Source organism: Saccostrea cucullata, unplaced genomic scaffold (assembly GCF_032062105.1).
Source record: "Saccostrea cucullata isolate Sc308-1 unplaced genomic scaffold, CSIRO_AGI_Scuc_v1 ctg5390, whole genome shotgun sequence".
NCBI lineage: Eukaryota > Metazoa > Mollusca > Bivalvia > Ostreida > Ostreidae > Saccostrea > Saccostrea cuccullata.
The window spans coordinates 54042-77323 of record NW_026938093.1 but is presented as its reverse complement, the minus strand read 5'-3'; the positions used below and the strand labels follow the sequence as shown (position 1 = coordinate 77323).

The 23282-nt window shown below is 34.0% G+C and overlaps 1 protein-coding gene, 1 long non-coding RNA gene and 1 pseudogene across 3 annotated transcripts in view; 1 reads left to right on the top strand and 2 right to left on the bottom strand.

The window, feature by feature from the left end:
- LOC134249419 (intermembrane lipid transfer protein VPS13D-like) overlaps positions 1 to 22417 on the bottom strand; it is a 42643-nt pseudogene extending 20226 nt beyond the window's left edge.
- The window catches only part of LOC134249425 (uncharacterized), a 72176-nt gene that overhangs the window by 22230 nt on the left and 26664 nt on the right, over positions 1 to 23282 (bottom strand). The window contains exon 2 of the long non-coding RNA XR_009988278.1: positions 22455 to 22575. This is a non-coding gene — a long non-coding RNA (uncharacterized LOC134249425). The remainder of the gene's footprint in view (positions 1 to 22454; positions 22576 to 23282) is intronic.
- LOC134249421 (tripartite motif-containing protein 2-like) overlaps positions 16593 to 23282 on the top strand; it is a 29731-nt gene continuing 23041 nt past the window's right edge. The window contains exons 1-2 of one of the 2 annotated variants that reach the window (XM_062731775.1): positions 16593 to 16708; positions 16967 to 17962. In XM_062731775.1, the coding sequence (XP_062587759.1) occupies positions 16967 to 17962 (996 nt within the window). In that variant the 5' untranslated portion in view covers positions 16593 to 16708. Of the gene's footprint in view, positions 16709 to 16966; positions 18938 to 23282 lie in introns of those variants that run through there. The other variant, XM_062731777.1, reaches the window with a different exon arrangement.

The window sequence follows — 23282 nt, the reverse complement described above, 5'->3', positions numbered from 1 at the left end:
AACCAACATAAAATCTACCTCTGTGAACTTCCAGGTCTGTGTGGCTTTCCTGCGCTCGTCTCGTTTTCTGAGGGTGAGCGGGACAATCCTCCCTGGTCTGGGGGCGATGTCATCTATGTCCAGTACCATACTCTTCCCTGAGGGGTAGGAGGACCGATTGTGGGGGTCACGGGGAGATATCGACCCCTTGTGTTCTAACATGCCCCCGCTGGTCATTCTCCATAACTGGTTACGATTACCAATCTCCTGTTAAACAAAAAACTACATCTCCTGAACAGACATATTGTCAAAATTATGTTGGATGCATAGTTATGTAATGGATGCAGTAACCCAGAGGGATTAAAACTTTTAGCTGAAAATCAAAAATAAAGTTAATCAACAGTCAATCATTTCTCCCATTTCTTTCCTTAGTCATATTCATGCCATAAATCTTTAAATTAAATGAAGATCAAATCATTTTACTTCAAAAGCTTTTTTATGATAACTATTTTACCTTTTTACAAAATTTGATGTACTGATCTTGAACAACTTCTAAAACCAATTCTGTGTGAGGACTATCCTGTGCTGGCCTTCTTAAAATAGAAATAATTTATATTTTCCAAATTAAAGATTTCTGTAATTAATTATAAATGAAAAATTGCATGTTGATAACACCTACAAGTGAAACTATATCAAAATCAACATTTTATTACAGAAAATTGATTTCAAATTCTAACCAAAAAATTGATCGAGCTTATTAAATAAAATCCACCTTGCAAATGTAGCTGATGCTCTGAGGTAAATAAAGTTAGGATAACAGAGTTGCTTCCCTTCCTCCAGTTTGTCCATATTGTAGGTGGCACTAGTTCCTCCCTTTACTCTCAATGTTATGGAGTGACTCAACATTGGTTCATCCCAGGCATAAGGTACTATCAAGAATTTAATAGCAAAATTTAGTTTTAAAGAAATATCCTTAATATTGACACTGACAATATACTACATGTGTATAAACAAACTTTTATTCGTGTGTGAGAAATATTTGTGAGTTTCAAGACCTACTTTAAGTCGCGAATATCAATTGCCAATAACCATTTATTTTGCTTGGTTTTTGTAGAAAATATTTCCTTATTTGTGAGAATTTATCACCGCAGATTGATTTCAAACTAAAGAATCATGAATTAAAGATGATGTGAATAATAGTTGGTTTACAGAAATTGTATCTTTTAATTAGTGGATAGAAAAGCAACTGACATATATATTAGTTTAAAACTTACATTGTACACGAGGTTGAACAAAAGCTTTCAGCTTCTGTTCTGTTGTGTCACTTTGGAAATATTCCACAGGAATCTGAAATAATGAATTGAATGAAAATTTTAATAAAGTCCTATACTTCAAATTAAGTCCTACAATTCAAACAAAATCCTACACTTCAACAACTTCAAGACAATTAAATTACTACATAGAATTTCTTTATGATATAATGTAAAGTCTACCAACTTCAGCCCAGTTGTCGATTCTGATGGGAGGAGGGACTTCCCCTGCGTCCCCAAACACAATGAAGTAGGTGGGTCCCTCCATCACAATCTCCACCTTCAGAAGATGACTCACGGTCTGATCATCCCTAAAAATACATACAATCTAATGAATGCTACATGTATAACATGTATTATTGGTTAAAACTCTCTTAAAGGTGCATTTTAAATTTCTTTTATTACCGCTGTGTCTGAAATTATCATACATGTATGTATAAATTAAATTTTTTCCAAAAGATTTTCCATAAAGCCCTGTATACATGTAATACGTGATATGTTTCAAAATAGAAAGATAAACACTCAGTTCATCCCTAATGTGCAATATTTTGATATCCAAAATTTGCTTATCATAAGAAATCATAATCAATTAATCATTATTAAAAATTTTCGCAAGCATATAATTATATAAATTATAAAACATACGTACATGATACTAATAATGTTCTTGCTGATCAAAAGTGATCTACAATATGATGTGCAAATTCATGTGTAGTCAATGAAAAAAATGACATAATTAAGATCAATTCATACCTTATATTAATGTGGAAAGAATCTGTTTTGTCAATTCTAAATCCACCTGACCAGGAGGAAGATCCAACATCCAATAGATTTACACATAACAACTGATCAAGGTCAAGTCTTGGCCAATGAAATGGAAGCTTACATTGTGGTAAGGCAATCAAACAGGAGTCTAACTTCATTGTCTGCAAGAGATCAAGTTTACAAAATGTGCACAAAAATTAAACTGCCATGACAATTCCTAAAATGAATTTATATCCTGAGAAAAAATTAATTGAATAAATTATGTTTTCCCCTTTCCATGTTTCCGTGTACATGATATTCTCTGAAATCACAATCAAATAATTCCAACATGTACTTACTTCAGATTGGACAAGATGTCTCTGAGCGATCGCTAATCTGTGACTTGATTGGTTGTCAATTTCATACAAGGGGGCAAAGGTAACAATGTTTGTGTCAGCGTAGAGTCCCTTCCCTTGGTGAACCCCCATACCAATGTTGTACACCCTAAAAATAAATACATGATTCAAATACAAGCCTACAGAGATTTTCATATCTAATTTAACTAAAAATTAATTAAAACAAGAGGTCCATGGGCCACATCGCTCACCTGAGCACTGTGGCTAGGAATATTCTAGAAATTGGTTTAATATTGAAAAGTTTAAATCCAAAAGTAAACCTTTGACCAGTTATGGCTTTACTATTCTTGAGAAGATGATTTGTAAAGAATTTTCCTATATATTTATATGTAAAACTGGTCGGCCATTGTGGCCCCGCCCTACCTCCGGGGGTTATGATTTGAACAGTCTTGAATCTACGCTACCTGAGGATGCTTCCATATATTAAATATAGTCAATTATGGCTTTGTTATTATTTAGATTTTTATGGAATTTTCCTATATATTACTATGTAAAATTTTGGTTGACCATTGTGGCCCCCTCCTACCCCCGGGGGTCATGATTTGAACAAATTGAATCTACACTACCTGAGGATGCTTCCATATATATATGATCAATTATGGCTTTGTTATTCTTGAAAAGAAATTTTTTAAAGAATTTTCCTATATATTTCTATGTAAAACTTTGGTTGGCCATTGTGGCCCCGCCCTACTCCGGACTTGAATCTACACTACCTGAGGATGCTTCCATATAAATATGATCAATTATGGCTTTGTTATTCTTGAGAAGAAGATTTTTAAAGAGTTTTCCTATATATTTCTACATAAAACTTTGGTCGGCCATTGTGGCCCTGCCCTACCCCCGGGGGTCAAGATTTGAACAAATTTGAATCTACACTACCTGAGGATGCTTCCATATAAATATGATCAATAATTGCTTTGTATATTCTTGAGAAGAAGATTTTTAAAGAATTTTCCTATATATTTCTATGTAAAACTTTGGTCAGCCATTGTGGCCCCGCCCTACCCCCGGGGGTCATGATTTGAACAAACTTGAATCTACCCTACCTGAGGATGCTTCCGTATAAGTTTCATCTTTCCTGGCACAGTGGTTCTTGAGAAGAAAATTTTTAAAACATACCACCAAATTTTCATTAATTCCCAATTATCTCCCCTTGAATGAGGGCATGGCCCTTCATTTGAACAAACTTGAATCCCCTTTACCCAAGAATGCTTTGTGGCAAGTTTGGTTGAAATTGGCCCAGTGGTTCTTGAATTCCCTATTGTGGCCCCGCCCAGCCCCCAGGGGTCATGGCCTGAACAAACATGAATCTACACAACCTGACAATGCTTCCATATGATATAAATATGATCAATTATGGCTTTACTATTCTTCAGAAGAAGATTTTTAAAGAGTTTTCCTATATATTTCTATATAAAACTTTGGTCAGCCATTGTGGCCCCATCATCCCCCCGGGGGTCATGATTTGAACAAACTTGAATCTACCCTACCTGAGGATGCTTCCGTATAAGTTTCATCTTTCCTGGCACAGTGGTTCTTGAGAAGAAAATTTTTAAAACATACCACCAAATTTTCATTAATTCCCAATTATCTCCCCTTGAATGAGGGCATGGCCCTTCATTTGAACAAACTTGAATCCCCTTTACCCAAGAATGCTTTGTGGCAAGTTTGGTTGAAATTGGCCCAGTGGTTCTTGGATTCCCTATTGTGGCCCCGCCCAGCCCCCAGGGGTCATGGCCTTAACAAACATGAATCTACACAACCTGAGGATGCTTCCATATAAATATGATCAATTATGGCTTTACTATTCTTCAGAAGAAGATTTTTAAAGAGTTTTCCTATATATTTCTATATAAAATTTTGGTCAGCCATTGTGGCCCCGCCCTACCCCCGGGGGTCATGATTTGAACAAACTTGAATCTACACTACCTGAGGATGCTTCCGTATAAGTTTCATCTTTCCCGGCACAGTGGTTCTTGAGAAGAAGATTTTTAAAGAATTTTCATATATATTTCTATGTAAAACTTTGGACGGCCATTGTGGCCCTGCCCTACCCCTGGGGGTCATGATTTGAACAAACTTGAATCTACACTACCTGAGGATGCTTCCATATAAATTTCAGCTTTCCTGGCACAGTGATTCTTGAGAAGAAGATTTTTAAAGAATTTTCCTATATATTTCTATGTAAAACTTTGGTCTGCCATTGTTGCCCTGCCCTACCCCCAGGGGTCATGATTTGAACAAACCTGAATCTACACTACCTGAGGATACTTCCATGTAAGTTTCAGCTTTCTTGGCACAGTGGTTCTTGAGAAGAAGATTTTTAAAACATGCCACCAAATTTTCATTAATTCCCAATTATCTCCCCTTGAATGAGGGCGTGGCCCTTCATTTGAACAAACTTGAATCCCCTTCACCCAAGGATGCTTTGTGGCAAGTTTGGTTGAAATTGGCCCAGCGGTTCTTGAGAAGAAGTCAAGAATGTGAAAAGTTTACAGACAGACGGACGGACAGACGGACTACAGACAAAATGTGATCAGAAAAGCTCACTTGAGCCTTCGGCTCAGGTGAGCTAAAAAGCTTTATTGAAAGTCAAAAATTTTTTTTTATTCATAATATTATCAGTTTATCAAGGCTCTTAAAATATTTCTTTTACAGGTAATTATGTAAGTTATATACTGTATCATTAAAAAAAATATTAGCTGCACGTAACAGGAAGATTTCATGGACTGCTTAAAAATAAATATCTTATAGTGTGTGGAGTATAATTCATAAATTTAACTTTTTATGTGGAGTATAATTCATAAATTTAACTAAATTTATAGATACATGACAATAAATTTTTTTATAATAATACAGTAAAACACGGTTATAGCAGGTCCTGGGGACCTGTCAATTCAATTCGCTATATCCGTAATTCATTATAACTGTATAATGAATTCGTATAACCATTATAGCAAATTTGCAATATGCATGATTTCCTTTAGGTATTACTACCAAATATGTTAGAGAAGCAAATATTACGAAACATATCTTCGATAACAAAGGTTTTATTATGAATGGTATTTTATATACAAATGCTAATCGGAAATAAAGTCAGTGAAATTTATCAAAAATTTTATAATCTTTAAAAGTTTGTTATAAAAGATGTAAATTTCATTATATTTAACCCAACGGGACTCAAAATCAGTTCGCTATATTCGTAAATTCGTTATATCAGAATTCGTTATAACTGTATAATTTTACAAAGATTTGTTAAGAATTTTGCCGGTGACCCAGAAAAAGTTCGCTATATCCGTGAATTCGCTATATCCGTGTTCGTACTAAACGAGTTTCACTGTACCTTTTTAAGGTAAATATAGTATAAGCATTCCAAAAGTATAAATAAAACATTCAAAATTAATCCAAAATTTAAATAAATAAGCACTTAGAAAACAGTACACCAATATGACAAGACCCTATATATTTAAGCCCTCAGGTCCTTCTTGCTATTCCAGAGCCAGGAGATGAAATAAAACAGAGTGGGGGTATGGTATCGGGTACTATCAGTAGTAGATTGGGGGTATGGTATCGGATACTATCAGAACACCCTTGGGCCTCCTCATACAGCCATGCTCCTCCCTCCACCTGAGACAGAACTGCTCCCCTCCCAGCCTCTGTTGGACTTACTGTGTGTTAGGGATACAAATGGCCAATGACAGCTTGGCTTGACTTTGTAGTTGTACTAACCAGTCTGGGCGGTTGCCAGTCTTGGGAACCACATTCAGTCTCCTCATGCCGGTACCACTCTCCAGGGAAAACCGCTTACACCTGGGTCAGATAAAAGGACATGGGTAAGCTTGCAAGTACACCATAAATTGTTCCAAAATAGAATTCAAATCATGAATGAAACAAATTTAATTTTCCTTTGAAAAATTTTTACTCAGAACATAAAGTAGGCAAACAATAGTTCCATTGGTCATGATTTAAGTGAACATGCATCTACACAACCTAAGGGATGCTTTTGACTCTGCTGAGTAACCATCAAATTTAAAGTAAAAATATTACCACACAGGGACACTGTCCGGACCTTGGACTGACTTTCCTACTCTCATTGTACATCTGTCAAAGGAAAACCAACAGACATCAATTAATTGGTAGTCATGCAGTATAGAATGAACAGTTGAATGTATTCTAAGAGGCATCATACAATCAAATTAGCTTATCAGAGCCTATTTATAGTAACTTGAGAATTTTGTCCTTCATTCAGAAAACATACAGGAAAGTGGTGAGGTCTGAATATCAGTGAACAATTTTGAAGGAATTTTTTATTAAGAAACCAACCATACCTTACAAATACATTTTAGAGAAAAGTAATAGATATTGAAAACTATTTCATTTCATACTACAAAGCTCAATGTTCAAAGAATTCATGGTTTCAAGCTTTTGAAAGACATGTCGCTATAGTTAACCTATAAGATAATGACAATGTCCTCACAGATTGGGAAGGTCCTTCTCGGCGTAACAGAACAGTAGCGGGGTGACAGAGCGGGCCAGTTCATGTTCCTCGTATTGTCCGGCAGCATCCTGCTGGGAGAAGTCCTGTCTGAACACCAGGGGGAGCCTCGACTTGTTGACCAACCAGTAAGGGACTGTCACATGGATCTAGAAAGAAGATAATCACATGCTTATTTTTTTTATTGAATCAATGAGAAGCTTTGCAGGTACTGTACATAGTGACATATACATGCAAGTTCACCATCCCTGAATTAAATTGCACAATGTGATATTGAATACATTATAAGGTAATTGTTTTTAACACAAACACGTCAACTTTTTACTAGCCAAGGACTCTTATTTTAAGGTCAGACGAGACGTTCCTCAAAATATGTTTTGTATATCTTCGTAATGTATGAAAAATGTTCAAAATTTTAATAACATTATCATTACTAAAGCAGTTTCTAAACGTTTTTAAAACATCCAAACACTTAAAACTTTGAAATTCGAAAATTATTTTTCTTCCCCAAAGGATTATACAGTCAAACTTGTCCTAGCGGCCACCCGAAATCAACGGCCACTTGCGGTCAGCGGCCACTTTTAGTTCCCCCCGACGATTTTTACTATATATTTTAACTGGAATAAACGGCCACCTGTGTAACGCGGCCAGCGGCCACCCAAATCCTCACCCAAAGACATATTAACACTGTAATAGGCGGCCATTTCGTCACTTGCCGCGATTCTGTCACGTCTTTTATACACATTCGCTTGAGTAATTTATGTGCCCGATAGTAAACTTTACCTATTTATAAAGCAATTAAACAAATTACTTTTAGATACGCTTCATTCTGTTTGTGTTAAGGAAAAAAATATATTTGTCCTGTTTGACCAATTTGTAGTTATTTTTCAAGATCGACGATTGAAATTTAAAAAGAATTTAATCACAATTAATAGTTTTTCCATAGCTAAAGAAACTCAAGCTTAAATCTACATTTTCTAATTTACGATATTAATTCATCATTACTTTGATGAATATTTACTGTGAGAGTATGTGACCTAATACAGGGCTATCGGTATTTTCACACCTTTTAGATTTTGATTCCATGTAGAAGCCCTAATTGCTCTCTTGTGAAAACAACATGCTTTGTATGGCATGATTATCCCGTGAATTTCACTACCAAGAGACATCGATAGGGATTAGTCACGCTCTTCTGCATTTGACACCTGTGTAGTAGAATGATCTTCAACTGCGTAAATACACCTCTCTGGTCAACTGAATAATCTTGTTTGTGTGTCTGTGTATGTTAGATAGAAATTCTTAATTCTGACAGCTTTATAAAAAATAATATTAAATATTTACCAGACTTTAAAAACTTCAGCAAGTAAGTTGATTGCCGATTAATTAATTGGGGGGGGGGGTTGTGTTACACTGCTGATCATTACATGTACCTGGACATATGACAGTGAAATTTATAAATGGATTTTATTGTCACTTATTGAAATAAATTTTTATGCTTTATTTTATTCACGATTAAACTGTCTTTAAATTAAAGCTTGTGTATTTTTCCCTTTTTAAAAAAGATAGTAGTAAGGCACATGTATTTCTTCAAATGATAATTGAATTATAAAATATTTGCATGTAACAAAAGCAAACTCATGAATGTATGAAGTTTAACTGTTTTGTAGGAATAGAAACATGCACACAACCTTAAAAAATGTTGAATTCTTTGAAATTTTTTTTTTAATATTAGCATGAATAAATATATGAATTATATACACCTAAAAATGTTTTGTGAAATTGACCTGTTTAATTATCTGATTAATTTAAATTTAACTGTAGTGGTTAATGTTGTTTATTTATTGACCGACTGGCTACTTCGAGTGCAAACTGGAATAAGAGGCCACCTGTCTTATGTGGCCACTTTCCGGACTTCCCAAAGGTGGCCTCTTAAAACAAGTTTGACTGTATAAGAAAAACTACCCCTGGTATCTCGCAGAAATGCCTGGTAAGGTACCTCAATTTTTTGTGAGTAAACATGTTTATGCAGCAATACTTAAATGACAAACTCTTAGAAAAATTTATCTATTATTAAGGAACATCTCGTCTATCCTTAATCTCTTAGGAGGAAAAAAAGAAAAGTACAATAAAACCTTGAACAATTTACAAGTAAATTGAACTAGATGTAAATAAAGAAATCAATGTTTTCAGCAGCATAAGAATTCACTAGGACCTACAGAGACAGATCCTCCCTTTCTGAAGATGATTTTGATGAGTAACTCCAGCAGTCGTTTCTTGGTGTCGTACAGACGAATCTTAACCTTGTGGTACTGGGGGCCGGTGGTGACAGGGGGAACCACCAACTCTTTACAGGTTGGGAAGTTCTCCAGATTCAGTCCCAGCTCCATCGCCTGCTGGGGGTCAGCCTGTAACAGATAGTGTGGGTGAACAAACTTAAATTTAGGATACCTGACCATGTTTTGATACAACTTTTATCTTCTTGGCCAAGTGAATAATGTTGACATTTTTAAAAGATGGCATTAGATTTTCATAAAGTTGTAATTATCTCCACTTGGAAAAAGGTGTACTGTGGCCTTTTCCTTGAACAAACTTACTAGTACATGGATTGCATGACATCAAACAAGATCTTTTAATGAAGGTCTCCAGCCTGCTTGTACTTACAGCATTTAAGTAGGCAATTTTTATATGAAGGACTCAATCCTGCTTGTACTTACAGCATGTAAATAGGCCTTCTCTCCTGTCTTCACCGTCCCACAGATCTGTGTATCTTTGATGTAGTACCTCAGCTCTATGGGCAGAAGGTTACGAATGATCACAGGTGGACGTATGGATACAATGTGTCCTGGTAGAATCAAACTCGAGTCCTCTGTCAGTAACTGCTCAGGGTAGTTCTCCCGCTTAACCGACACACAGTATCTAAAATATACAAACACATACAATCAAGTTCTACCAGAAGAAAAGTAAGTTTCAATCTAAACAACTTATTTTCTTTTTCAAAATTAAGAATAACACCCATCCCCAAATATACTCTTTTTCCCATTTTGGGCAATAATTCATATTAAGTTAATTGTTTATCAGACAATTACTTTCATATATATATATATACCGTACAAAACTGGTGATAATTTATGCAAATCAATTTCTTTTTACCAAAGCTTGCAGAGAAATAAATTGGAAATTGGATTTATATTCATTTAATGAAAAAATAATATACCGTGGTATAAATTCAATACTTAATTTTTTTAATATCCATTATAGATAAAACAAATGAATGGACTTTTGCTGCTGCATACAACAAAGAAATAAAGGTTTATGGGAGTATTAAGTGTTACCTATAAACCCCATTTCCTTCAGAAGATTCACATTTCATTATTCTCTCCTTGACTTCCCCTGCCAGACCAACATGCTGCCATTGGATTGGTTGATTGCAATACTTGACCGGCCAATCAGATGGCCTGAAATAGAGCATGGAAGACACATATGGCAGTGGAAGTGGTAAGGTTCCATTGGCTGGGATTTCCATGATATTAAATTTACCTGTACATGTATAAAGAAAGATACACATTAAACAAAAATATAATTAGGATCTGTTTACATCATAGGCATTGCAATCAGGAGGGGGATAGCAAAGATTTTTTTAAAAAATTAAAAAGGATATTGAACTTCTGGGCGTAGGTTTACCCCCCTCCCCTTCCCTGCGCAAATACATGCAAGAACCAAATAAATTAAGATGGAGATATTTTGGAGAACAGAAAACACACTGTTATTTACGGTCATACGTACACAACATAGTTTTAATTTTATCGGGCTCTTCCCTGAAGTTGAAGAATTCCACTAAATGATGGACCTGTGTGCAATACTTTTGTCTCTATATGGATTTGTACACCTCTTCTAAAACAAATTTTGATTGAAAAAAAATCTGGAAATAAGGCCGGAATTAAAAATATCTTTGTTTCCCCTAACCCGACCCTAAATTCTCAAGTTGGGTCGGTAGGTAGGTAAACAATTTTATTTTCTGACAGCATCTTTGAAAATACATTCTAAAATTTAATGGAAAATTACATATTTATAAATAAGAAAAGTACAAAAGAAAGTGATTTAATTGTGAACAAAATGCTAAGTATCATACATATGCCGTTTAAAAGCAAAATTCATGATTAATCAATTCTCAACTGTAATTTAGATGAACTTGTGAAATATCTCACCAGAGTGCATTTATATAAATCGAATAAAAAAAGACATAATTCTCAAATACGCAAAAACTGGACATCTTAGTATATTTTTTCAAACCTTCAATCACCCTCCAGTGCTTATAGACAGTCATTGTACTTTTTGAGGGTCATGAGATTTGCAGCGGTTCTAAAGCATTTTGCTTTTGAGTTAAGACATAAATGGCTAATTTTAAGTCGCAGGTTTAAATACGTTGGAAACTGTCCTTCAAAAGGGACCATTAAAACTTTTGTCCAGTGTCGCAGAAGATGCTGGCCCAAAAAAGATCCCACTGCTTAATGGCAAAAAAGTGTGTAGTACATCTAAAGGAGCAATGGGGAAATGTTCAAATGTCCCAACAAATCTCGAAGGGATTAAAAGCAAAGAAACAACCAATCTTCAAAGGCCTAATTAAAGAAAATGACATTGGACGTCTCAGGAAGTTGAATTATGATTTCAAAACTATTTGGAAAGAGTATTTAAAAATGCTATATAAAACAATGTCATAGTCACCAAGTTAACCACTAAATAAAGGCATGAAAATGTACAACTGAATTATATTTATCAGGATGAATATGCAAAAATATTTACCAACTCCTATGATTTCATACAGTCATTCCCGTATAATTCATACAAATGAAAAAACGCTATGTCGCCAATACATTTCAAAGCTATGGTTACTGATATTCAAATTATTCCTTGACCCTTTATGTTAACATATTTTGTCACACAAAAAAAAACATTAGCTGGTATATTTTTTGATATTTTTTCTCCGAGTATTTACACAAAAGGAAGCCCGGAATTGTGTAAAAGGCGATGTCGCCATAGTATACCTTGCAGTTTGAATGTACATTACCTGGTCGCATTTTGTTCTAAACAAACAAAATTTGTTTTAATTAATGAGGAAACATGTCAAAATCAAATAAATGAAACTTTCATTGATAAACGAATAACGATTTTTAAACAAACCTTTGATCATCGCTGTCGCCAAATTTCACCTAACCTACCGTAACATTGTTTGAATATTTTTTAAGATAATACAATATATCGTTAGTGCAGCTAAAACTGTGTTTTTGTGTCTAATATATATTAAAACTTTAGCACAGAATCTTTTTTAGGCAAATCAATAAAACCGTGTTCAAAATTTTTAAAAATATGGATTTTTTATAATGTCGCATATAAGAACCTAACCTACGTGACGGTGATTGTGAAAAAACAGAGGCTATGTGAAGTACTATTTCAATGCAGTTGATTGACACCAGTGGGTATGTCTATTAAAAAAAAACAAATGTAAGGAAAGTTAAACAACAATTCAGAAATAAAGAAATTATTAATGGTTCTAACCTCCGTAACCTCTAACCTCCGTAACGGAAATTCAACAAAATCTGACGTGTGCATCATTTCAGGTGTTTAAATCTACCAGATAATGCTGGAAGTTTACTCTTTAAGTTGACAACAGATTGGAATATAAAAATCATAATGCGTTTAAAGCATAAAATAAAGGTATTTTTGAAAATATTATGGTAAAAATGGCCTTAATTTAGATGTTTTTTGCATATTACAAATAAAAATGATAGTGTTTTTTTTTTCGTTTTGTAAATGTCTAATATTCCGTAATGTGTATGGGCACAAAAAGGTCACCCTATGTGAACTATCAGCGGTGTACAGGAAAATTATACTCGTTTATACGTAAAACCAGCGATGTTACGGATGTTGGGTTTTTCTGCAAAAAATGGATTTTTGTGGTTTTAAGTGAATTTTTCATATATTATGATATATTGAATAAGTTTTCATGAAAAATTATGTTGATGTGTGACAGTCACTTCACAATGATTCAATAAATCACTTCATTATTACAAGTTTCAGTAAGGTATTTCGTAACGGAGGTTACAATTATTTGTTTTGTTTTTTTAAATTTAAATGTTTTTGCCTAAAAAACGTTAATACAGATATTTTTTATCCTTTTGTAACAAATAAACATTGTTTTCCAACTGTTTTTTTTTTATTTAAATTCACAATTAGGTTTAACGCATTCACACCGATTGTTCGAAACGAAGGTTGTATATTTTGTAACGGAGGTTATAGAAGTTTAAATCTTCACTTTCACATTTGCAGTTAAAAAGACAATAATATATTAATAAATATTTGATTAAGTTGATAGACCCTTAATAATGCTGAGCGACATAAGTTTGTAAAGCCAATAGGAAGTCTAAAATTCGGTTTACTCTTTTTGTAAATATTCAGAATAACCTCCTTAACGAAACACACTTTTTGGTAAATTGCTCTAAAAAAGAGGGGAAAACTGTTTAGTTCTTCTCTTGATTGTGTAAAAACATTCTCTTTAAAGTGTGTTTGACACGTTTTACAAAGTATTTTTATCTCTTAATCTTCAAAACGAGTTTGTGTAACCTCCGTTACAATTTTAGAGCAATTTGTATATCAACTTTTCTTTAAAAAGTGGTCAATTTATAATTAGATAAGGTCTTTAATTTTCAAGATATATCCTTTTATTTTTCAAATCAAGTGATGCAAGTAATGTAATAATCTGTTTGCTTGGCAATATTCCTACTGGAAAATAGTGTTTATTTTATTGTCCAAAAATTCCGTTATCTGGATTTACACATATTTAGTAAATATTTTTTATGTTTGCAGTTCAGAATTTCTTCTGTCATAATTTAGTAGTATATTGATAAAGCTTCGAAGTTCAATAAAAATTAAAACATGAACAAAGACTTTAAAAACTTTACAGCTGCTTTTTCTGAGTTATAACCTCCGTAACGGAGTTCTTGCATGTGGTGAGTTGGAATAGCCATAAAAACTAAACGAAGAAAGATTAACGTGTAAAATTTCATTTTATTAACAAAGGATGTTTACTTTATCAATCAAACACAAAATTATATCATTGCTTTTAAATTCGTTTTTCAATACTATGGACTTGGTAAATGTATGAATTATATGGGAATGACTGCATAATGGCATAAAGTTAACATAGGAACATAGATGAATTGTTTATCAGATCAAGACTCAAATCAAATAAAATGCAGTGAAATTGAATGATGTGTTCACTAGGTGGGCCCCTCATCTGCTCATGAGGCTGGCCTTTCCATGTATTACGTACCTGAAATTCAACATACAGATTCGTTTGTTCGTTGTTTACCGTCCCTTTCGAAAATTTATTCACTCACATGGAGACACCAAGACACCCCCAAAACTCTTAATTAGTCATTGTAAATTTTATTATCAAATTGTTTCAAGAGTGAAGAATTCTAGTTAGCAAAAGGCATAAGATTGAGACATCGCCGTTGTTTTATGAAGAACTTCTCTGTAATCACATCTGGGCGCTATTTTGTCTCCATCAAATGCTTGAAAATCACAGGAGAACAATGTCGGTCGTTCTGATAAAAACTGATTTTGATGAAATTGTATTTTATAAAACTTGGTTGACAATAAAAAAAAATTTGAATCATCTTATTTAAAAAAATCTTTTCAGTCGGCGCGTTTTAGTTGGGTCGGTCGCGTTAGGGGAAACAAAGGTATTTTTTATTTTGGCCTAAATTTATGTTTCGTAATTTCTATATATTTTTCTTTAAATAATGAAAAAAAATTCAAAATTTGATATTTTCCCAAAATCCCTGGTAATGCATGCTGATTTTTGTTTCTATGGACCTCTGGTGGCGCTATAATCTTAAATTTAGAAAATACTGTATCTTGAAAAATTATCTGTGTAGGTAAGGTACCTTGCGTATGTCCTTAATAAAAGCTTAACACACATAAAAAATAATTTCACTAAACCAAATTTGAAATTCAGAATTCGTTAAAATTATGAACAAAACTAAGTACAATCGGCAGCAAAAGATGTGTCCTTCTTTGACATTTTAGAACAAGAGGCCCATGGGCCACATCGCTCACCTGAGCAGCTTTGACCATTCTGTTCATTACCAGATTTCCCCTTTGTAATACATAATGCATCCCCAACTTACCCCACTGATCATAATTTAGACATTTTGAAGTCTAAACTACCCAATGATCCTTCCATGTGCACGTAAGTTTCAGCTTTTCTGGCCCAGTGGTTCTTGAGAAGAAGATTTTCAAAGATTTTTCCTATATATTTCTATGTAAAACTTTGATTCCCCTTTGTGGCCCCGCCCTTCCTCCGGGGGTCAAGATTTGAACAATTTAGAATCTACACTATACCAGGATGCTTCCACATAAGTTTCAGCTTTTCTGGCCCAGTGGTTCTTGAGAAGAAGATTTTCAAAGATTTTTCCTATATATTTCTATGTAAAACTTTGATTCCCCTTTGTGGCCCCGCCCTTCCTCCGGGGGTCATGATTTGAACAATTTAGAATCTACACTATACCAGGATGCTTCCACATAAGTTTCAGCTTTTCTGGCCCAGTGGTTCTTGAGAAGAAGATTTTTAAAGATTTTTCCTATATATTTCTATGTAAAACTTTGATTCCCCTTTGTGGCCCCGCCCTTCCCCCGGGGGTCATGATTTGAACAATTTAGAATCTACACTATACCAGGATGCTTCCACATAAGTTTCAGCTTTTCTGGCCCAGTGGTTCTTGAGAAGAAGATTTTCAAAGATTTTTCCTATATATTTCTATGTAAAACTTTGATTCCCCTTTGTGGCCCCGCCCTTCCTCCGGGGGTCATGATTTGAACAATTTAGAATCTACACTATACCCGGATGCTTCCACATAAGTTTCAGCTTTTCTGGCCAAGTGGTTCTTGAGAAGAAGATTTTTTAATGACCCCACCCTATTTTTGTCTTTTCTTGATTATCTCCCCTTGTGAGGGGACTTGGCCCTTTATTTTAACTACCGTATAAGTAGAATTTTTAGCGAGGATTTAATTTTGGCATTATTAGCGAGGGTGCTGACATCGCTAAAATTGAATATCGCTAAAAATTAATTGCGTATTATTTGCAATAGTTTCTTTAGTTAGCTTTTTTAAATCGCTAAATATACTTCTTGCTAAAAATAAAATACCATATTTCTGGTAGAAATCGCTAAATTTGCGTCTCGCTAAAATTTCCACTTATACGGTATTTAAATTCCCCTTCACCCAAGGATACTTTGTACTAAGTTTGGTCAAAATTGGCCCAGTGGTTCTTGAGAAGAAGTCGAAAATGTGAAAAGTTTACAGACGGACGGACAGACAGACGGACAGACGACGGACAAAATGTGATCAGAAAAGCTCACTTGAGCATTTGGCTCAGGTGAGCTAAAAAAAAATAATCCTGAGCAAAAATATGTAATCAAGTTTCCAAATTCATTCATTTACTCTTTGACCTCGGCAATAATCGTTGAAGAATCTATAACATTTTCCCCTTCAATAACAAACTACATTTATCAATCTTATCCATTTAATAATTTAAAAGTACAGGTGTATACATATCTGAGTTAACAGGACATTTAAATCTATATTTATCTCCAACCAGGAAGTAAATTACAGATCTTGTCCAAGTCTCGGCTAAAATCTCGCTCTGACATTCCAAAGTTTGTTTGTTAGCAGATATATACATTTAGAGGTCATTTGCATTAATTGTAAGTATTGGGTTGCCTGCAGACAGGAAATTTAAATTTTTCTCAAAATTTTTTTTTTCATTACATACAACTTCTCTTAGATTTAATACAATAGAGTAGTTTTGAATATTAATTTCATTATGAGGAAATTCTTCCTTAGTCTATAATGTTGTCTACATTATAATTGTTGTTAAGCTTTAACAATTAAATTGAAGATGTAAAACTGTTGCAGTTTTGGAACTCATATGCAAGTAATTAACTTTTAAATGTTAATTTCAGATGGCACTTTCCAAACCAAAAATACCAGGCACTGCCCAACACTTTCTAGAGTGTGGTTTTGAAGATTGTGAGAGAAATTGTGAATTCTACTGTAATTCCTGCCATCAACAGCTGTGTAAACCATGCAGAGACCAACATCTAAAGATTCCAGAAAACAAAAACCATGAGGTGGTCCTTTACCAGCAACGTAGACATCAACTTCCTGTGATGAAATGCAAGATCCATCCCACTAAAGAAATAGACATTTACTGCAAAGACTGCAATATACCTTTATGTTCAAAGTGTTCAACAATGCAAGAGCACCAGAGACATTGCTTTGTTGATTTAGAAACTATTTACACAGACAAGTTTGAACTTTGCAAAAAAGAACTCTCTAAAATCCATAATTACTTTGTTCCTACGTCACATGATTTACAGAGAGAAGTTCGGGAAGATGCCACAGAAGTTAAACAGATCATGGACAGCATACGGACATCCATGAAGGCTGAAGCCGAGTCTCTCAAAAACATGGTGGACACAGTGCTCTCAGAAAATATGGAAGAATTAAACCAAATAGAGCAGTCATTACTGGAGAAATTAAAGAGCCAAGAGAAGACATTTGATGATTATATTGCCTATCTCAGTGACCTTGTTAAAGAGTTCCAGAGTTACCTGTCCTCTACTGAGCTCACTAACTTCACAACTAAACTCCCAGAGAACTTAAAAATAAAATCCATACCAGAAACCACCAAACCTGTCACACCAGAATTTTCTTCTGCTCAATACAACAAAAATGACGTTGCTAAATTATTAGGGAAAGTATTTAAATCAGATAGAAAGGCAGAACTAAGAAGAGTAAAGCCAATGGAAATTCCTACTATTGCTACATCAATAAAATCTACAAGTGAACAGACAAAACAAGATAAACACGTGAAATCTGACAAGAAACAAACCATGTCTCTATCTGCCACCAAGGTCAGAAAGTTCAGAGTACCAGGTGTTGATAATGCATTCCATGTATCACTAGATCAATCACACAGACTCTGGATTAGTGACATTAACAGTAATCTTGTCCAAACAGATCTACAGGGGAATGTGATACAGAAGATAGAAACCAGTGGTGGAACTCAAGGTTACCACACAGTCACACAGAACGAGGATCTGATCTTTACAGACTATGACAAGAACGTCATCAATAGGATAACACAGGATAATAATATCACTGAATTCATTAAAACTGGAGACTGGAGACCACTCAGCATACACTCCTCCCACATCAACGGGGACTTACTGGTGGGGATGGTGACAGATGAAGAGGCTAAAGTCACCAGGTACAACAAGACAGGAAAAGAACTACAGAGCATACAGAGGGATAACAAAGGACAGGAACTGTATGGTGAACCAAACTACATTACAGAAAACATCAATGGAGATATCTGTACATCAGACTATTATAAAGGAGTAGTGGTGGTGAATAAATCAGGACAACACAGGTTCTCCTACACAGGTCAGAAATCAAAGTTCCATCCCTATGGAATCTGTACTGATGTCATCGGTCACATCCTGGTGTGTGATACTGATAGTAAATTTCTTCATCTCCTTGATCAGGACGGTCAGCTCTTGTCTCTATTACTCACAAAACAACAAGGAGTATACAATCCCGGTAGTGTGTGCGTGGATGATGAGAACAATTTCTATTTAGGACAATATCACGCCAACACACTGACAGTGTACAAGTATCTAGAGTGATTATAATTCTGTCACTTGTGTACAATATTAATAAACTTAATGGAATATTCAAATTTCCAGCACAGAAATAAATATCCTGAATATAATAGCCTTCCCTTCAATTAACAAAATATTAAACAAATTAGACAATATTATACAGTACTGTAAAAAATTAATTGCTTTCAATGGTAAACATTGAATCAAAACTTTTTGGGATTCCCCATTAAAAGATATCTGTCTAATTACAATGTGGTGAATGGTGAAATAAACATGAAACAAAATATGACTCAATCTTCAGTAGAGCAAGGTTGTTGTGAACTGCTTGTAATTACATGTAACTCAAGCTTAAAAAACCTCTGCTTTTAAAAATATTGAAGAATATATAATGAATTAAACTGCACATCATTGGAACTTCACTTTAAGCTTACTTTACTGTGTACTGATAGTACAAGTATTAAAAATTTCATTTCCATGATAAAAATATATTCTTCTTGGTAAAATATTCAATTCACTGGGGATAAAATATCCACAAATGAGAGTAATCCATAAAGGAGCCAGCATTAAAGAAAGCAATCATATGAAAACCATGTTATATCAAACAATGGACTTAAGGGGGATGTACGGCCACCTTTAGTGCTGTGAGAACAAAATGTAAACATTTCTTCAAATGGCTAAAATACATCATATTTTGATCAAATTTTAAGTCATTATGATAAAGATACAATAAATATTCACAACTGAATGCATGTTGTGCATATATAATCTATACTTTCGCAGAAAAATGCTTTTGATATGCTCCTTAGAACTGCACAGCTACAGAATTCAGCAGAGCCTTAAAAAATCCAAAAAAATATGCAAACTGTGCATCAATGTTCTCTCTACAACCATTTGTTGAGAAAAAGTCTAAATTTTGCACTTTTAAATGATAATTTCAAGTTCAAAACAAGGTATCGTTGTCTTCAAAAAGAGTGTAAAGAACCATGAAAGTAGTTCATGGATAGCAGCACGTGGTCTATTTTTAGCACAGAATTTTGTTTTCCAGACCTCTTCTTAATATGGAGGGACATAACAATCTTTAAATGTAGAAAAGAATTACAGTTGCAAAATATTTCAAATAGTATGAACACTTTTAAAAGAGGAAATGTGCTATAGTATGGCTTGAAGTAATTTATTTAGTATTATTATCGAACAGTTGTTAAATAATGTACTTATTGATATCAAAGAAAAAAATCTTAAACTCTTTGATTCCAGGTAAGGAAAAATGAGCACCATCAAAGTTAAGAATTAAGAGTTTTTTAGTTTGCCACAGATAACTTATAATATATATCAAAATTTTAATTATCACCAATGAAGCACAAAGAAATTAAACACATAAAATCGATATGAATGACCTTGATTTAGTACCTACTAGTACGAGGGTATGATCAAAAATTTCGCGAACTATCTCTATATCTACAAAACCACAATTCAGATTAGAAACAAATTTGGTGCACACATAGCTAAACACAAGTTCTATAAAATAGCATATGTTGAATAAAGTTTTGCTCATAATGACGTCATTATGCAGGTACTTGAGACGAAAAATGGTTGCCTCAGTGGAACTCGTTTAAAAAACGACTAAAATATTTATGGTTACAGAGTAAAGAAAAAAATCAACATTAATAAATGTTTATACCATCTTTAAAATGACGTTTGGTGGTCCTCCCAACTCAGGGAAAAATTATTGGGTCCTTATTTATAGGTGAGAAAAAATTCCTAAAATTTTAAACATATTCTTGACGGAAGAAAAAAACATGTAATGGGATGTAAAGAAAAAATGAGTCGGGCCATTTCTAGGCAGTAGATCAGGAGAGAGGGCAACCAAAAGTTTTTTATAACAAATTGTCTTATAAGGCTAGTACATGTTCCATCACATACTTAGTAATGCAATTTTTTTAATCTTTGGCATTATTTGAAAAACAAACATAGGATTTTTTTTTGGGGGGGGGGGGGGGGTTTAGCCTCTCATTTTTTTTCGTGATAGACATAGCTTATGCAATGGACTTTTCTTTGCAAACATTGTGCTTGCTTCTAAATTTCAAAGAAACAACTCAATATATTTTATCAAGCTTCGTATGTTCAATGAGCGAGAGCTTACAATGTTGTCAACATAATGAGACATGATGCGTTTTTATGTCCAAACATTACTCCATACAATGTGTGGTTCATTGCAAACAATCTAGCTATTTATGTGAGGTGCCTGAAGGAAATCCTATAACTTCCTATTTTTTCTAACTAACTGCTAAACAAAACAGACACGTGTACCAACTTTTCGAATGTAAGACATGTAAATACAATTTGTTTTTCATGCACTGCATATTGTTTAACATTTTCAAATTAAAAGCTAAGCATCCTCCTTGCAGTGCCTCATTTGAAAATAACTTCTATCGCCACAGAAAAAAGACCCGTCGTAATCACATATGTTTACGACATGTTTTATCTTTTTTCTTGAGTTTTAAAGAAACCAACAAATCATCAAGACTTGTTCCATGAAAAATTAAATATAATCATGGTAATAAACGCATCTATCCACAGCAGATATATGCACATGCCAACCACGTGCTCAGTGGAATGATATTATCGAGGAAACTCGAGCTGTAAACAGAACAGTTTTTCCCGATTTGCTGGAGTGGGGTTAAAATCGCTTTTTTTCATTAATCAGACGATGCAATGCAACAAATAAAAGTAGTAAGTAATATAACCTAATGATTATTACTTAGTAATTTCTTGTCTTGATGTTATTATGGTCGCATTTATTCTAAAACAAATGCTATTCGAACTCTGTGTGACAGAGGAATGGCGGACGAAATAAACACATGGCCTCAGGAAGACACCCATATGAAAAATCAAATTTTCAAGAATTATGGATAATGACAAGAAAAAAGCGAAACAAATGGTTGTAGCCATATCATCAATGAATCAAACTAACACTATATTCAATGCATTTTTCATCTCGTGAATGCATTAGCTGCACAGTTCTAACATGATTAATTTCCTCCTAATTAAAACAAAATAAACTTAATTATTGACTGATTTTGGTCTCTAACAGTAGGTAATTAGTGCATTAGCACTTTGAGTAACTTTGGGCTAGTTTAGTATAGTATTAAGCGCATTCTTGGTATTTCTTATTTTACACCAGACTAGATCCAATATGGCTTGTACATCCCCCTTAAGTTGAAACACTATTTACATGTAATATGACTAAGTTTTTACAGACAGCTACCTTCTTAGCCTGAGTGTGTGGCCATTTTAAGGTCAATGCTGGAGTCCAGTTCATTACGGACAATAAGGGCTGATCTGACCGTTATTAATTTACAAGCTTTTCCTTCCTGTTTGACATCAAACACAAGTCTTGCTTGCTTCTGGATGGATGGGTCATGTTTAGAACTGTATGTTAACTGAAAATTATGGAAAATCAGCCTTTACAATAAATAGAGTTCTGTGATTAAAATCAAAAAATGATACTACCACTGCAATTTTGAAATTGTCCATTTAAATTTTGTAATTGTATGTGACCTTAAACTTGTTAAAAATAAAGTGACCTTGATTTGAAAATGCCACATCAAAAGTTTATACTTACCCCAGCTAATCCTTTGGCCTGTGAGACATCAGGTTCAACGTGTCTGAAGTACACCCCCACACGATCCACCGACACATTGGACAGCTTCATCCACCCATCCACCTTCACAACCAGCTGATTGATGCTCATGCAACTCATACTAAACATCAGAACAATTTTCACCTCGTGGCGATTTTTCTCTTTGTTGTGGAAGAAGAGAGGCATTTTTTCTCCTGAATCCACTTTTCTCCACTCTGAAGCCTATATGTAGTGGTCATCTTTAGTACCTTTTCTTCTGCCTGACCTGAAATATTCAAAATATGTCAACATCACCATAATATGACAAGGCACGAAACAGCAATTTAGGAAACTTGTTTATCAATAAATTTATGTTACATTACCATTTATTATCATTGATGATACAAATCAAGCATATACAATGTTTCAAATTGGTTTGGATTTTTAAAGACCTAGATAATTGACTAGTTCTCTATAAATAGTGAATTCATTTTAATATTATTAATATGTCATACATTATAATTACATTATTGTTTTTATGTAATTCAGGCCACCAGTCAGAGGATGTTCTATGAATTCCATTGGTGAACTCTTCAGATTAGAGGCCCATTTGGTCGTCTGAGTGGCATGGCATGCCTTTGCGGATAATACAAAACATGCTAATCTCAATCCAATTTTAATGTTTAATGTATTTGTCATTACAATTAAAGAATAGAACTAAAAGACATATGAAAGAGAGCGAGATCCCCAAATTTATCATCCATTAAAAATGAAAAAAATACATTTCCGAGGCATGTGTATTGTATTTATAGATGTAACTTTATGATAAATAAAAAAATAAACTGATATAATTGTCATTTCTGCTCTTCATGGATACAAGTCAACAAAATATTTCATTTGCATTTTGTTAGAATTTGTTCATCAACTGTTGAGTTATATATGGTATAAAGAGTTTTTCTATTGTAGTTTTCACACAATAAAACCCCAGTCAAC